Source organism: Thamnophis sirtalis, unplaced genomic scaffold (genome assembly GCF_051295495.1).
Source record: "Thamnophis sirtalis isolate CommonGarterSnake01/CBP01778 unplaced genomic scaffold, rThaSir2_p1.2 scaffold_5, whole genome shotgun sequence".
Classification (NCBI taxonomy): domain Eukaryota; kingdom Metazoa; phylum Chordata; class Lepidosauria; order Squamata; family Natricidae; genus Thamnophis; species Thamnophis sirtalis.
Window position 1 is genome coordinate 10,215,512 of NW_028261385.1, and position 14,594 is coordinate 10,230,105.

At 46.1% G+C, this 14,594-nt stretch overlaps 2 protein-coding genes across 2 annotated transcripts in view; one reads left to right on the forward strand and one right to left on the reverse strand.

Annotated features, from left to right (window-relative positions):
* Window positions 1–370: 370 nt before the first annotated feature.
* The window catches only part of LOC106553824 (elongation factor 2), a 46,541-nt gene continuing 32,317 nt past the window's right edge, over window positions 371–14,594 (forward strand). Inside the window, exon 1 of the mRNA XM_087715292.1 lies at window positions 371–644. Within this exon, the coding sequence (XP_087571418.1) occupies window positions 642–644 (3 nt within the window). The 5' untranslated portion in view covers window positions 371–641. The remainder of the gene's footprint in view (window positions 645–14,594) is intronic.
* Window positions 5,604–14,594, reverse strand: part of PIAS2 (protein inhibitor of activated STAT 2) — an 88,241-nt gene continuing 79,250 nt past the window's right edge. The window contains exon 14 of the mRNA XM_087715300.1: window positions 5,604–5,753. Coding sequence (XP_087571426.1) covers window positions 5,691–5,753 — 63 coding nt within the window. The 3' untranslated portion in view covers window positions 5,604–5,690. The remainder of the gene's footprint in view (window positions 5,754–14,594) is intronic.

Here is a 14,594-nt window from a genome sequence, read left to right on the forward strand (position 1 = left end):
CAAAAAGGGATCGCAATGATCTTGGGGGCACAGCAAAAGTCATCAGCATCAACAAGTCGCCAAGCAGCTGAATTTCGATCACGTGACCATGGGGGGGGGGTTGGAATGCCGCAACGGTCGTAAGTGCGAAAAAAACAGTCCTAAGTTAAGTCACGTTTTTCAGTGCCGTTATAACTCTGAACGGACACTAAAGGGGACTGTTGTAAGCTGCCTGGACCGCATGTGACAGAAGGACGTGCCACTCTCTCCCTTCCTCCCTTTGTACACCCGGCGCTGCGCCGTGAAGATAACGGCGCGGCGGGGAGGCGGGGGGGGGGAAGCGTGGGAAAACCGCCGCCGGCGACACCAACACGAACGCGCTCTCCGGAGGACCGCGCGTCGCCTCCCTCCCTTCCAGAGCCCGAGCTGCAGACCATAGACTGCAAATCTGCATGCCAGAGGGTCTCCCTAACCCCCCCCCTCCGCCTTTATTGTGTCCGCTCTAGGATTCCCCCGCCCCGCACCCGTTTGTAGTCTTGGCCTTTGTTTTTTTCTTTATCCCTCCTTCTCCTCTCTTCGGCTCTCTCTGACCTCCGCGGTCTGAGGCGGCGGCGGCGGCGGTTTCTGAGGCGGCGCGGGGCAATCTAGAACCATCCGCCAAAATGGTGAGCGATCCCCCGGGCGGAAAGGCGCGATACCCCGAGGGGGGGAGGCCGGCGACCCCCTCGCGGCCCCATTTTGTGAGGCGGGCTCCTTCGGGGGTCCGTACCAGCCTTTCTTTCCCGGAGACCCCACCCTGGCCCCGGCCTCTCCCGACAGCCATTTTCAGGGCAGTTGGTCTCTGTCTGTCCATCCCCTCCCACCCCCCCGCCGCCGCCGCCGCCGCCGTCGCCGTCATCCCTATTGCAGGACCCATGTCAGGATGATGTCAGTGACATCCTCCCTAGAGGACGTGGGTCATGATGGGGAGGGGGGGGGGAGAGGAATTGCCAGTGTGGGTCACCCATTTCTCATACTAGAGTGGGCTAGGGAAGGTAGAGGGGGGTCTCCTTGCACTGCTTGGGGGGGGACTACAAAGCCCATCATCCCTTGCGCTGAAGACGAGCCCAACCCAGCTGATCAAAGATCCACTTGGATCTTTTATCTGCTACGACCAGGGAAGGGGGAATTCTTGTGGTGGTGGTGGTGGGAAGCTCCAAGAAGTTAACTCGGGCACCCGTGGCATAATTTATGAGGGTTGAAGGGCTGGTTGCAACAGCCAGCCAGATGTTCAGGGCTGGATTTGGGCCTTTGAGTCCACCTATGGGGGGACGTCCTTCCCAACCACCCGGGATAGGCAGATGTGCTTTAATAATAATAATAATGGTGATAGTAAAGGTATCGCCGCAGGATGTCCAGTGTTGCAAAGCTGTCTTTTGCAATTGAGGGTTTTGTCAAAGCCAATGGTGGTTCAAGTAATGCTCCAGATGTTTTGGGATTGCACCTAAGGGCACCTATTGCTGTGGATGCTTACTATCTCTGCTTCCTTTTGCCACAGCTGTTCTCTTACTTCTGTGTGTGGCTCTTTGGATTTTTTGCGATTTTTCTACCCTTATTTCTCTTCTCGGCTGCTGTCTCCCGATATTGCGATATTCCCTTTCCAGACTATTATGATTATTGTAATTATTTGCTGAAGCATCTTAGCAGTGAAAGTCCTGTTCCCCTGCCACTATCTCTCTCTAATATTATTTTTCAAAATCTCACTGTGAGTTGGACACTATTGTATGATTGTGGCTTTTTTTCCCCTCCTTGAGTCAAGGAGATTTTCCTTTGATTGTTGGCATTATTTACAGTATTGGTCTGAAAAAGGGCTATTCTGGAACTCGGAAGAATGTCCTGTATGTATCCAGAACCCCAAAGATGATATATTTGCTATATTTCCCCCCCTTCCAATAATTTATATTATAAATATGGACTTCTTTCTTGATATTCTAAATATCTTTGTAAATGACCTCCTTCTTCTATTACTCATTTACTAAAAAAAAAATCATATGTTTATGCTCATCTTAATATATGTTCATTGCGGTGACTTTTGTGGGTGCTCTAAAACACTGCACAAGGTTATTTAAGGAACTGCAGCATTTGAGGTAGTGAACTAGAGAACACATTATGTATTTTCTCTTTTAAATTGCTATCTTTTTGTATGCCAATTCTCTGAGTTGTCCAGTAAAAAAATTAGCTGTGTTTTCTTACTATCTTTTATACTGCAGCAGGAACTGCAAGAATGTTGTTGTTTTTTTGGTGGTGGTGGGGGGGGATAGTTTCCCCCACCCACATCTGCATAGCTTTAAATAGCTGCAAAATGTACCAAGCATATTTAAAGAAACACAATCAGGATTTTGCATTTTACCCGAAGACAGAATGAAGGTGGATTGCAAGGATGAGAATTCATATTTAGAGTGTTTAAAGTCTTAACTGTGTTACATGCTTCTTCAGTAATCCTTACCTGTAAGGTAGACTCATAACATCATCCTTGTTCTGAGACTCTGTGTGGCTCTAATCTGGTTTATTTAGTATAGTATTGGCATATTTTAACAGAAAGCAGTAATTTCTTACATTCATGTGTCCTAATCCTTGCTGGGTTTATTCTGAAATGTCTTGAACTGTCTAAAATAGAGCAAGTTTCCTAATAAATGTCTAGAGTTTTGCCACAGAAATTTGCACAAAATGGCTGAGTTTCAGGTAGCATTTCAATTTGTGTGGATAAACCACATTTGCCGGATTTAATGTACTGCTTTATGCATTCCCTCCCCCCAATAATACATGTTATAATTTAAGGTAATGAACATATGACAGTGGCTGCATTCTGGAAAAGATTCTGAACCACAGTGTGTCCAACTCCCTTGTAATCCAGCGTTAACAGGTGCAAATGCGCATTGTGAATTGAGGCAAAACTTGTGTTATTAACAGAATTGCAAGGGACCTTGGAGGTCTTCTAGTCCAACCCCCTGCTTAAGCAGCAGACTCTACCATTTCAGGCAAATGGCTGTCCAATCTCATCTTAAAAACCTCCAGTGATGGAGTACCCACGACTTCTGGAGGCAAGCTGTTCTACTAGTTAAGTCTAGTAACTGTGTGGAAAATTCTCCTTAGTTCTAAGTTGCTTCTCTCCTTGATTAGTTCCCATCCATTGCTTCTTGTCCTGCCTTCTGGTGCTTTGAAAAATAGATTGACCCCATGTTCTTTGTGGCACCCCTTAAAATATTGGAAGACTGCTATCATGTCATCCCTAGTCCTGTTCATTAAATTAGACATACCCAGTTCCGGCAACTGTTCTTCATATGTTTTAGCCTTCAACCTCATCATCTTTGTTGCTTTTCTCTGCGCTATTTCTAACTTCTGTTCTGTTCTATTCTATTCCATTCCATTCCATTCTATTCCATGTTTTGTATTCTAATCCATTCCATGTTTTGTATTCTATTCCATTCCATGTTTTGTATTCTATTCCATTCCATGTTTTGTATTCTATTCCTGATTCTACTTCTACTTGTAATTCTTTTCTATTTAATTTCTATTCCATTCCATCCCATTCCATATTCCCAAATCAATGTGTCATAAACTAAGAGTCTGAGATAGCCTGCGTCAGTTTGAAAGTGTGGGCTGCATGGCACCAAGAATGCCTGTGCCCCCACTTCCTGCATTCTTTTAAGGGCCCTGCCTTTCTATGAAGAAAGAGCTTTAGGAAGGACCCTCTTTGCTTCAAAAGAGAGTTTTGTGGCAGGGTTCGGCCACTGAGATGCCGGGAGGCTGAAGGAGGAGAAAGAAGAGTGTTAAAAGAAACAGGGTCAAGGAGGAAAGGAAATACCTGCTATGCAACTTTGAAAGGGTAGAGAAGCATTGGAAATAGCAGAGGCTCAGTGACAGTGAGAGGGGTGGGGCAAAAAAAGCAGCCGATGTTGTAGCAGGGAAGCCCAGAGGTCTCACAAGTTCATCGGATGCAGCTTCAGTGTGGACCAATTCAGGAAGAGCTCCCCCTAGGAAGTGCACCAGCCATGCTTCAGAGTGGTCATGATGCTGGCAGATCTCACCTGGACACCCACATCGTTGACAGGAATGCTTCAGAAAGAGTTGAGCACCGCCAGGCCACAGCAGAGAGAGAGAGAGGGAGGGAGGGATTGGACACACAAGGAATTTGTCTTTGGTGCCTAAGCTCTTAGTGTACATCTTGATATAAGTGATAAATCATGATCATAGTCATAAATACATTCATCATGAAGCATAAGATACAACACTTAGTGATAGTCATATGATACTATATAAGTAATGAACCTAAATCATATAGGAAACTAAACTAAACAATATAAATTGTAAAGATACAAGCTACAAACCAATAGTCATAAGTAGAAAAGGAAATACCATAGGTAATAGGAAGGAGGAGAAGAAGAATAGTAATGTAGTCTTAGTAAATAGTTTGACAGTGTTGTGGGAATTAGTTGTTTAGCAGAGTGATGGCATTGGGGGGGGGGACTGTCCTTGTGTAGTTGTTCTGGTGTGCAGTGCCCTACAGCGTCATTTTGAGGGTAGAAGTTGAAACAATTTATGTACAGGATGTGAGGGGTCTGTAGTTATTTTCACATCCCTCTTTTTGACTTGCGTAATGTATGTCCTCGATGGAAGGCAACTTGGTAGCAACTGCAGTTCTAATTGTCCATTGAAGTCTGTGTCTGTCTTGTTTGTTTGCAGAGCCAAACCAGACAGTGATAGAGGTGCAGAAGACAGACTCAACAGGACACCGCCCGGTAGTGGGCTACAGTCCAGAGGTTGGGTGACCCCTGATCTAAGGGCTAAGTTAGTTAGTCTGGCTACTTTACCAGATTGTTTTATCTGGTTGGCGTAAAACATTTGTGTATATTTATTAATTTTTTTAAAGTAATTATTTTAATTTTATCAATTTCATATATACATTCACAATTATATGATCTCATAACTGTTATTAATAATATGTATTTATAACAATTTTTCCCTACTGTTGACAATATACTTGAAGATTGCTTTTTTAACATCCCATAGATCCATCTTATCTTACAACGGTCCTACTTCTTCTTCCCTCCCTCCCTCTTTCCTTCTCTCGTTTCTTCTCTCCTACTCCCCTTCCTTCCCTCCTTCCCCTTCCCTCCTTCTCTCCTTCCCTCCTTCCTTCCCTCCTTCCTTCCTTCCTTCCCTCCTTTCTTTTCTCCTTCTCTCCTTCCTTTCCCCCTTCCTTTCCTCCTTCCTTCCCCCTTCTCTCCTTCCTTCCCTCCTTCCTTCCCTCCTTCTCTCCTTCTCTCCTTCCTTCCCTCCTTCCTTCCCTCCTTGCTTCCCTCCCTCCTTCCCTCCCTCCTTCCTACCCCCCTATCCTTTTTAAAAAAGGATTTTGTTTCTTGGAACTCCTACCTGACTATTAATCAGAATATGAATCGCAATCTGCCTATAACCACCGTGTAATGAAAAGCACCCATATTTCTTCACTTCTCTCTTTTATTGTATCTCTTGAGTGCCGAAAACAGCCATGAAGAGGAGAGATGTTGTCTGTGACAAGACTTTTTTATTAGTTTTAAGCATTATTTTATTGTCCTTTTCGGGGGTTACGGATTTTTGCAGCATGTTTGCAGCAAATTCTCATCAGGTGTAAGGAACCTGCTTTTGTATAGATGTTACTGGACTGCAACTCTTATAAATTCAATGGGCAGTGATCAGAGGTGATGGGATAACAATATCCAGCTTCTGGTGAAGTCGTTCTCAGCTGCTTCCTTAGCCTGGATGAGGAGAAACCAAAAGGAGGAGTAACTTGAACATCTTGTTTGTTTTAATTTCATTGTTTGTATTCTGACTTTCTCACTGCTTTTGTTTAAGTGGGCCCTTAAAACAGGACTTCGTGTTTATTCTTCTCCAGACTTTTGTGGTTCTTTCAAATGGGATTGAAGTATTGATATTATATCCAGCACAGAGTCTTGATAGAGTTGTACAACCTTCTAGATTTAATAAATAAGCAAATAACAAATAAGTGTCTCTTCTGTATATAGAAGACCAGGCTCACACATTTGGCAAAGGCCGCCAAGCCAAAATAATTGCTTTCCAAGTCAATAAGCTGTCGTATTTCTCAAACTTAAAAACGCACCTTTTTCCCTCAAAAAAGAGGGTGAAAATCTGGCTGCGTCTTATATACTGAATACAGCATTTTTGGCATCCCAAAACCCTGCCCCCTTTACAAAAATGGCCGTGCATAGCCTTTAGGAGGCTTCCAGAGTGCTCCTGGGGCTGGGAAGGGCAAAAATGAGCGAAAAACGGGCTGTTTTTTGCTCGTTTCTGCCTCCCCCCAGCCCCCAGGAGCACTCTATAAACCTCCTAAAGGCTATGCATGCCCCCTTTTTTGACAAAAATGGGCCTGCTTTCATGAAAAACGGGCCATTTTTGGGAGGTCTGCGGAGTGTAAAAACTTTCTTTTTTAATTTGCCTCTTCAAAATCTTGGTGCGTCTTATACTGCGGTGCGTCTTATACTCTGAAAAATACGGTAACTGTCCCATTGCCCCAAGGATGCTTTTCCAAAAGGCAACTGGACTTACTTTGTTTTTGCTTGAAGATGTTTTGCTTCTCATCCAAGAAGCTTCTTCAGAACTTCTGAAGCTTCTTCAGAATTGAAGAAGCTTCTTGGATGAGAAGTGAAACGTCTTCAAGCAAAAATAAAGTCCAGTTGCCTTTTGAAAAAGCACCTTTTTGTTACAATCATGACCTGGATGATTGAGAATCTCCATAGGCAGGTCTCTTCCATTGACAGAAATATCACCGTATCTATTCTTTCTCTCTCTCTCCCTGTTTAGCAGTAAAATAATGGTGGGAAAGAAGCAGAATGGATCTTCAATAATGGCTTTCATTCATAGATCAAATATATCTCTTTAAAGGCTGAGGTTTAACAAATACTGACATTAAGAGGGTGGTAGAGATACTTTGGGTTATAGGAGGATTATTCTGCTCAGTTACCCAGAAATAAATCCTAGTGGGATTTTTACACTTTTAATAAATTGTAATGGGGCTGAAAACTAATATTATAAAATATTTTCACAGTGAGAGGTACAGTTCAATAAACTTTTATTATCTAAGTTTATCCTGTAAGCTCTTTACACATACAGCTACTAAAAGCTGCAATAGAAAAATAGCCAGACAATTCCTTTTTTTAATATATACATAATTTTTATTGAAACTTTTAAACAATAAGATAAGATCTAATGCAAAGAAATGTAACGTAAGGAAGAAAAAAGAAATCGGAGAAAAATAGAAAAATAATGAAAATGAAAAAAAAAGGAAAAAGGGTGGCTTCAGATCTTCTTTACAGCGGTTATAAATACAACACAATGCAAATATACCTCTTTCTAAAGTTAGAACATGATTTTCTTTTCTTTTTCTATCTTATATGCCAACCATCTCTCTGGTTTTTTTGCAGCAAAATTTCTTTGTCTTACAAGTTCATCTTTAATTCCATCTCTCTCACTGCTAACATAGATAATTGCAGCTGTAAAAGCTTAATTTGGTGAATAGTTGTCAAACCCTGGAGAATTTAAAGATTTTTTTTTCAATCTCACTCAAAATCATTAGTATATTTTCTTCCCTTTTTCTTTTTAAATCTCCTATTGTATTGTATAAAGTACCCTACTTACGAAAGCTTTAGTTACACCCCAAACCTCCTGACTTTTGTGCTTTTTATTAAGATTATTCTCCAAAAAGATTCTCTTCTTTTTATAATCCTCCATTACCATTTTGCTTTGTAATAATATCTTATTCCATGCAAAAGATCCACAGCTGGACGGCCTACATGTTTAATATATCATCCTCATTGCCCATCATCTCCATGGCGACTTAGCAAGTAAAAAAAAATTGCAGTTACTTTAATCATAACTGACAACTCTTTGTAGAAATGGAGGGGCTTCACAGACTTTGGCTGCCTTTGCTGGTTAACTCCACAATTGTAACTGTCAGCCGGTTGTCCTTCTTTCTCTGGCCCAGGGACACGCACACTCTGCTAAACCAAGGCATTGTGAGAGCTTTCACAAATGAACACTTAGGCTCCTGTGCCTTTTAGAGCAGGGCTGTCCAACCTTGGCAACTTTATGACTTGTGGACTTCAACTCCCAGAATTCCCTCCTGTGCCTTCTAGAGCAGCGGTCATCAACTGGTGGTCTTTGGGCCACTGGTGGTCTGTGAGAACATTTTGGTGGTCCGCAGAAAAATTATTTGCATTTTTTTTATGTTGCACTAAATCAGGAGTCCTCAAACTACGGCCCTTGAGATGGAATGGAATGGAATGGAATTTTATTATTTGTATGCCGCCCTTCTCCGGGAGGACTCAGGGTGGCGAACAATTCAATAGGGGAGAAAGGGGAACATAAAACTACATACAAACAGTTAAAATAAGCAAGAGTCACACAGCCATACAAGTCGAGAGGGGAGGGAACTCATCAACCCCAGGCCTGCCGGCAAAGCCAGGTTTTGACGGCTTTTCGGAAGGCCTGGAGAGTGGTGAGGGTCCGAATCCCTGCGGGGAGTTCATTCCAGAGGGCCGGAGCTGCCACAGAGAAGGCCCTCCCCCGGGTAATAGCCAGGTGGCATTGGCTGGTAGATGGCACCCGGAGGAGGCCGACCCTGTGAGATCTAATGGGTCTGTGGGAGGTAATTGGCAGCAGGCGGTCTCTCAAGTACCCAGATCCAATACCATGAAGGGCTTTATAAGTTACGATCTTGAAACGTATCCGGAGACTGATCGGTAACCAGTGCAGCTCGCGGAGGATAGGTGTAACGTGGGTGTACCGAGGTGCACCCACAATCGCTCGCGCGGCTGCGTTCTGGACGAGATGGATACGTGCAATGAAGGCCTGTGTTGCTGCAGAGGGTCTCCCCCTTTGTGGTCTTTTTGTGTGGGTCAGAAATTCCAACGGGGGGTCTGCTTCAGCCTCCTGGTGTGGGGCTTTGGGTGAAGACTGGAAGGAAGTACTGGAGGTGGTGAAGAGCCAGAGGACCTGGCTCCAGTAGGACTGCATCATGGCCTGGAACTGACTGACCATCTCAGCCTACTGAGCCTCCAGGCCCCGGCACCTGGCCTTGCAATCCCGCAGTTCTTCCCCCTGCTTGGAAAGCCTATGCTTGTAGTCCTCAGTGAGGTGCTTCTGCTGAGCCTCCTTCCGATCCAATTTGAACTGAGCTTTGCCAACTCTTTCTCCTGGTGGCTGCTTAGCTCCAACAACTGCTTCCTAAGGAGGCCGGACAGGCAGGTGAGGAGTGGCTGGGAGAGGAGAGGCGAGTAGAGGCTGGCGAGGCAGCCCTCTCTCTATGAGTGACATCGAGTTAGCCATGCCCACCCAGTCACATGACTACCTAGCCACACCCACCCACCCAGACGGTCATTAGGCAGATCATATTAATGGTCCGTGGGATTTAAAATTATGAATTTAGTGGTCCCTGGGATCCGAAAGGTTGGTGGCCCTTCTTCTAGAGCAGGGCTGTCCAACCTTGGCCACTTTAAGACTTGTGGAGTTGAAGTCCACAAGTCTTAAAAGTTGCCAAGGTTGGACAACCCTGCTCTAGAGAAACGGGATTGTCAGAGAGGGGAGTGTGTGCTGGTTGAGTTTTTTTTTTAAAATAAATCTTTTTATTAAACATTCTTGTTCCAAAGGGCTTTATTTCTTTTAAAAAACACAAATATTTCATCATTCGTCAATCATTAAAACATTGAAGTACAATTTTTTTGTATGACCCTCCCTCCCTCCACCCCCCCAACCCCCCTCCCCCTTCCCCCCCCCCCGACTTCCCAGAACCCGTACACGGTATGGATTTTTAACTAACACAGTCTAAAATCTATTGAGAAAAAAGAAATAAAGAAATTAATGACATTCTACATTGACCTTAGCTTCTTCTTACTGAACTAACTTTAAACAATTTAAATCATTTCTGATCTTAAGCATAGGCTAACTGGAATTTCTTGGTCCAGTAAAAAAAAAACCACAAACTGTTACAAGTGTTTAGTTCCCACCCCTCCCCCAAGCCCTCCCAACCTTCCCCCTCCCCCCCCCCACTTCCCAGAATCAATACAGGGTATAAATCTTTAGCAAAAATAATTAAGATACAGTTTAAGGAAAAAAAACAACCAAAAGAGATGGTGAACAACGTATTTCCATTGAACTCTAGCTTCTCCTTCCTGGACTAACTCGAGATAATTTATAATCCCTGATCTCTAATCATAAGCTATCTGGAGTTTCTTAGTCCCGTATTTGTTTTGAGTATAATCAATCCATCTTCGCCACTCCAGTTTGTATCTCTTGTTTGAATGGTCCTTAAGATATGCAGATATTTTTGGCCATCTCGGCTAGGTTTGTTACTTTCAATGTCCATTCTTGAATAGTAGGCAAATCTTCCTTCTTCCAGTATTGCGCCACCAACAATCTAGCTGCAGTTATTAAATGCAATATCAGATTAGTCTCTACAACTGTACAATCAGTAATTATGCCTAACAAAAATAACTGAGGGGTAAACTTTATCCTTTTTTAAAGAACATTTTGCATAATCCACCATATTTTAATCCAAAATGCTTTAACCTTTTTGCAAGTCCACCATATATGGAAATATGTAGCATCCATACACTCCCATCTCCTGTGCTGGTTGAGTTTTATGCTTCAAGCCCCTTCCAGTTGCAGTGTCAATATCAAGGGTCACTCATCTCAAGAAGCAGCTGGCATGGGTTATTTTAGACCATGCTTTAGATGAGTTGGAAGGCGAAAGGCCCAGGAACTGAGAATATACTGTTCCCAGCTTTGAAATGTGGCTGTGGAATTCTGGGAGTTGAAGTCCATCGGTCTTAACTTCTCCAAGGTCGGATACCCCTGCTTTAACCATTCCTCTCATCAAAGCAATGATATCATTAGCATCTCACTAGCATGGCAAGTAAAAAGTTTTCTGCCCAACAGAAATGGGCAAAAACTGTCCAAGTGATTGGCTGCATAACAATCCTCATGATTGAAGAATTTTTTTTACTTGCTCTGGTTTAGGTTTAGGTTTAGGTTTAGGTTTATTGGGATTTATATGCCGCCCTTTTCCCTGAGGGGACTCAGGGCGGCTTACAACCACAGGGGAGGGGAAGTGCAAGGTCAAAACAAACACTTTGTGAACAAAAGAAAAATAATAAAACACAGCTTTCATTCAGCAATCAAACACTCGGGCGGGTAATTGGAAGCCTATCCCCAGGCCTGCTGGGAGAGCCAGATCTTGAGGGCTGCGCGGAAGGTCTGGGTCGTGGTGAGGGTGCGGATCTCCATGGGGAGCTCGTTCCATAGGGTCGGGGCAGCAACAGAAAAGGCTCTCCTCCGTGTGGTCGCCAGTCGACATTGACTGGCAGATGGAATTCGGAGGAGGCCCAGTCTGTGCGATCTGATTGGTCGATTTAGGGAGGTAATCGGCAGAAGGCGGTCTCTCAAGTACCTAGATCCACTACCATGGAGTGCTTTAAAGATGGTCATCATTATCCTGAAGCGCACCCGGAGACCAACAGGCAGCCAGTGCAGCTCGCGGAGGACAGGTGTAACGTGGGCGAACCGAGGTGCGCCCACTATCACTCGCGCGGCTGCATTTTGGACTAGCTGTAGTCGCCGGATGCACTTCAGGGGCAACCCCATGTAGAGCCCATTGCAGTATTCCAGTCTAGAGATCACAAGGGCTCGAGTGACTGTTGTGAGGGCCCCCCGATCTAGGTAGGGCCGCAACTGGCGGACCAGGCGAACCTGGGCAAATGCCCCCCTGGTCACAGCTGACAGCTGGTGGTCAAAAGTCAGCTGTGGATCCAGGAGGACTCCTAAGTTGCGGACCCTATCTGAGGGGTATAAAATTTGACCCCCCAGCCTAAGCGTTGGTGTATTAGCCAAATTATTGGGGGGGAAACACAACAGCCACTCGGTCTTATCCGGGTTGAGCACCAGTTTGTTAGCACTCATCCAGTCCTTAACGGCCTCCAGACCCCGGTTCATCACGTCCACCGCTTCATTGAGTTGGCACGGGGCGGACAGATACAATTGTGTATCGTCCGCATATTGATGGTATTTTATCCCGTGCCTCCGAATGATCTCGCCCAGCGGTTTCATGTATATGTTAAATAGTAGGGGGGATAGGACCGAACCCTGAGGTACTCCACATGTTAGGGGCCTCAGGGACGATCTCTGCCCCCCCACTAACACCGACTGCGACCTGTCCGAGAGGTAAGAGGAGAACCACCGCAAAACAGTGCCTCCCACTCCCACCTCCCGCAGTCGTCGCAGAAGGATACCATGGTCGATGGTATCGAAAGCCGCTGAGAGGTCAAGGAGAACCAGGATGGACGCATAGCCTCCATCTCTGGCCCTCCAGAGATCATCGGTCAATGCGACCAAAGCGGTTTCTGTGCTGTAACCAGGTCTGAAGCCGGACTGGAAGGGGTCAAGATAGCTAGCTTCCTCCAAGGCCCGTCGAAGCTGAAAGGCCACCACTTTCTCAACAACCTTCCCGATAAAGGGAAGGTTGGAGACAGGACGAAAGTTGTTTAAGATGGCTGGATCTAACGATGGTTTCTTTAGGAGGGGTCTCACCACCGCCGTTTTGAGTACGGCGGGGAAGTGCCCCTCCCGAAGAGAGGCGGTGACAACCGCCTGGATCCAGCCATGTGTCACCTCCCTGCTGTTAGCCACCAGCCAGGAGGGACACGGGTCCAGAATACAAGTGGAGGCACTTACAGCTCGGATGGCCTTGTCCACATCCCCAGAGGCAACTTCCTGGAACTCAACCCAGAACTGATGTGGCAAATGATCCTCCTGTGTCTCAGCTGGATCTACTGCGGTGGAGTCCAAGTCCGATCGCAACCGAGCTACTTTGTCCGCCAAGAATTGAGCATAATCCTCAGCCCTACCCTGCAAGGGGTCTCCCGCATCCCTCCTATTAAGGAGGGAGCGGGTTATCCTGAACAGGGCGGCTGGGCGTGACTCGGCGGACGCAACCAAGGAAGAAATATATGATCTTTTTGCAGTTCTTAATGCTCGGACATAGTCCTTGGTGCAGGTAGTTAAGAGTGCTCGGTTTACCTCGGACCTATCGGACCTCCACTGGTGCTCTAGGCATCTCCTCCGGCGTTTCTTCTCCCGGAGTTCCTCGGTAAACCAGGGAGCTCTCCGGGATCCACTGACCCGGAGGGGCCGTAGTGGCGCAATCCGGTCGAGAGACTCCGACGCCGCCGAGTACCAGGCGGCAGCCAGAGTCTCCGCCGAACTGTGGGCGAGGGTATCAGGAATAACCCCAAGCTCCGTCTGGAACCTCAAAGGGTCCATAAGTCGCCTGGGGCGGAACCACCTGGTCGGTTCCTCCTCCCTACGGTGGGGGTTTGGCCTCCGGAAGTCAAGCCTCAGTAGGCAATGGTCTGACCACGACAGGGGTATGATCTCATTACCCCTCAGACCAAGATCACACATCCACTGCTCCGAGAGGAATACGAGGTCGAGCATGTGACCCGCTGCATGGGTTGGGCCCCGAATTACTTGGGTCAAGCCCATGGCCGTCATGGAGGCCATGAACTCCTGCGCCCCATCAGAGCGTTCACCGAGCGATGGCAAGTTGAAATCCCCCAGAACTATAAGCCTGGGGAACTCAACTGCCAGCTCGGCTACTGACTCGAGGAGCGAGGGGAGGGATGCTGCAACGCAGTTGGGAGGCAGGTACGTTAGCAGCAAACCCACTTGACCCTTGAGGTCCAACTTTATCAGCAGAGACTCACACCCGACAAGCTCCGGAGCAGGGACCCTACGAGGTAACAGAGACTCCCGGATTACAATAGCCACACCGCCACCCCTTCCCTGGGCTCTCGGCTGATGAAGCACCTGAAATCCCTCTGGGCACATCTCTACAAGGGGGACTCCTCCTTCTGTGCCCAGCCAGGTTTCAGTAATACATGCCAGGTCTGCCCTCTCGTCAACAATTAAGTCCCGGACGAGGGGAGCTTTGTGAACAACAGACCTGGCATTTAGCGACAACAGCCTGAGACCAGGGTCCTGACTACTCGCGCCATCTGGTCTTGGAGTGGGACTCCTAGGGCCGGAAGGAGGGATCTCTGCAATGTAGCGAACCCTCCTTCCCCGGTAATGGCCAGCCCTAAGGTCCCCGCCGTATCTGCCTCTCCCTGTCACGACCGCTATGCTCCGACCCACTCCCATGTCCATGGTCCCCCCAACCACCCCGGTTCCTCCCGCCTTCCCCAGCAGGTCCTCCGAGTCAAACATACTCATTTATCCACTCTAACAATTCCCACGTAAAAATTTAAAACATATAAAATACAAGGGTAACAATTACTAAAAGTGGGCCATTCATTCAATTCCAGCCAGCTCCCATACACTCAGCATTCTATTTAAAATTGCGCAGTTATAGTATGTAATAATAATAATAATAATAATAATAATAATAATATGGGAACTGCTCTGCTATAGCAAGAGGCTAATGATATCATTGCTTTGCTGGGAGGAATGGTTAAAGCAGGGTATCCAACCTTGAACCCTTTAAATCCTGTGGATTTTAACTCCCAGAATTCCCCAGCCAAGTCGGTTGG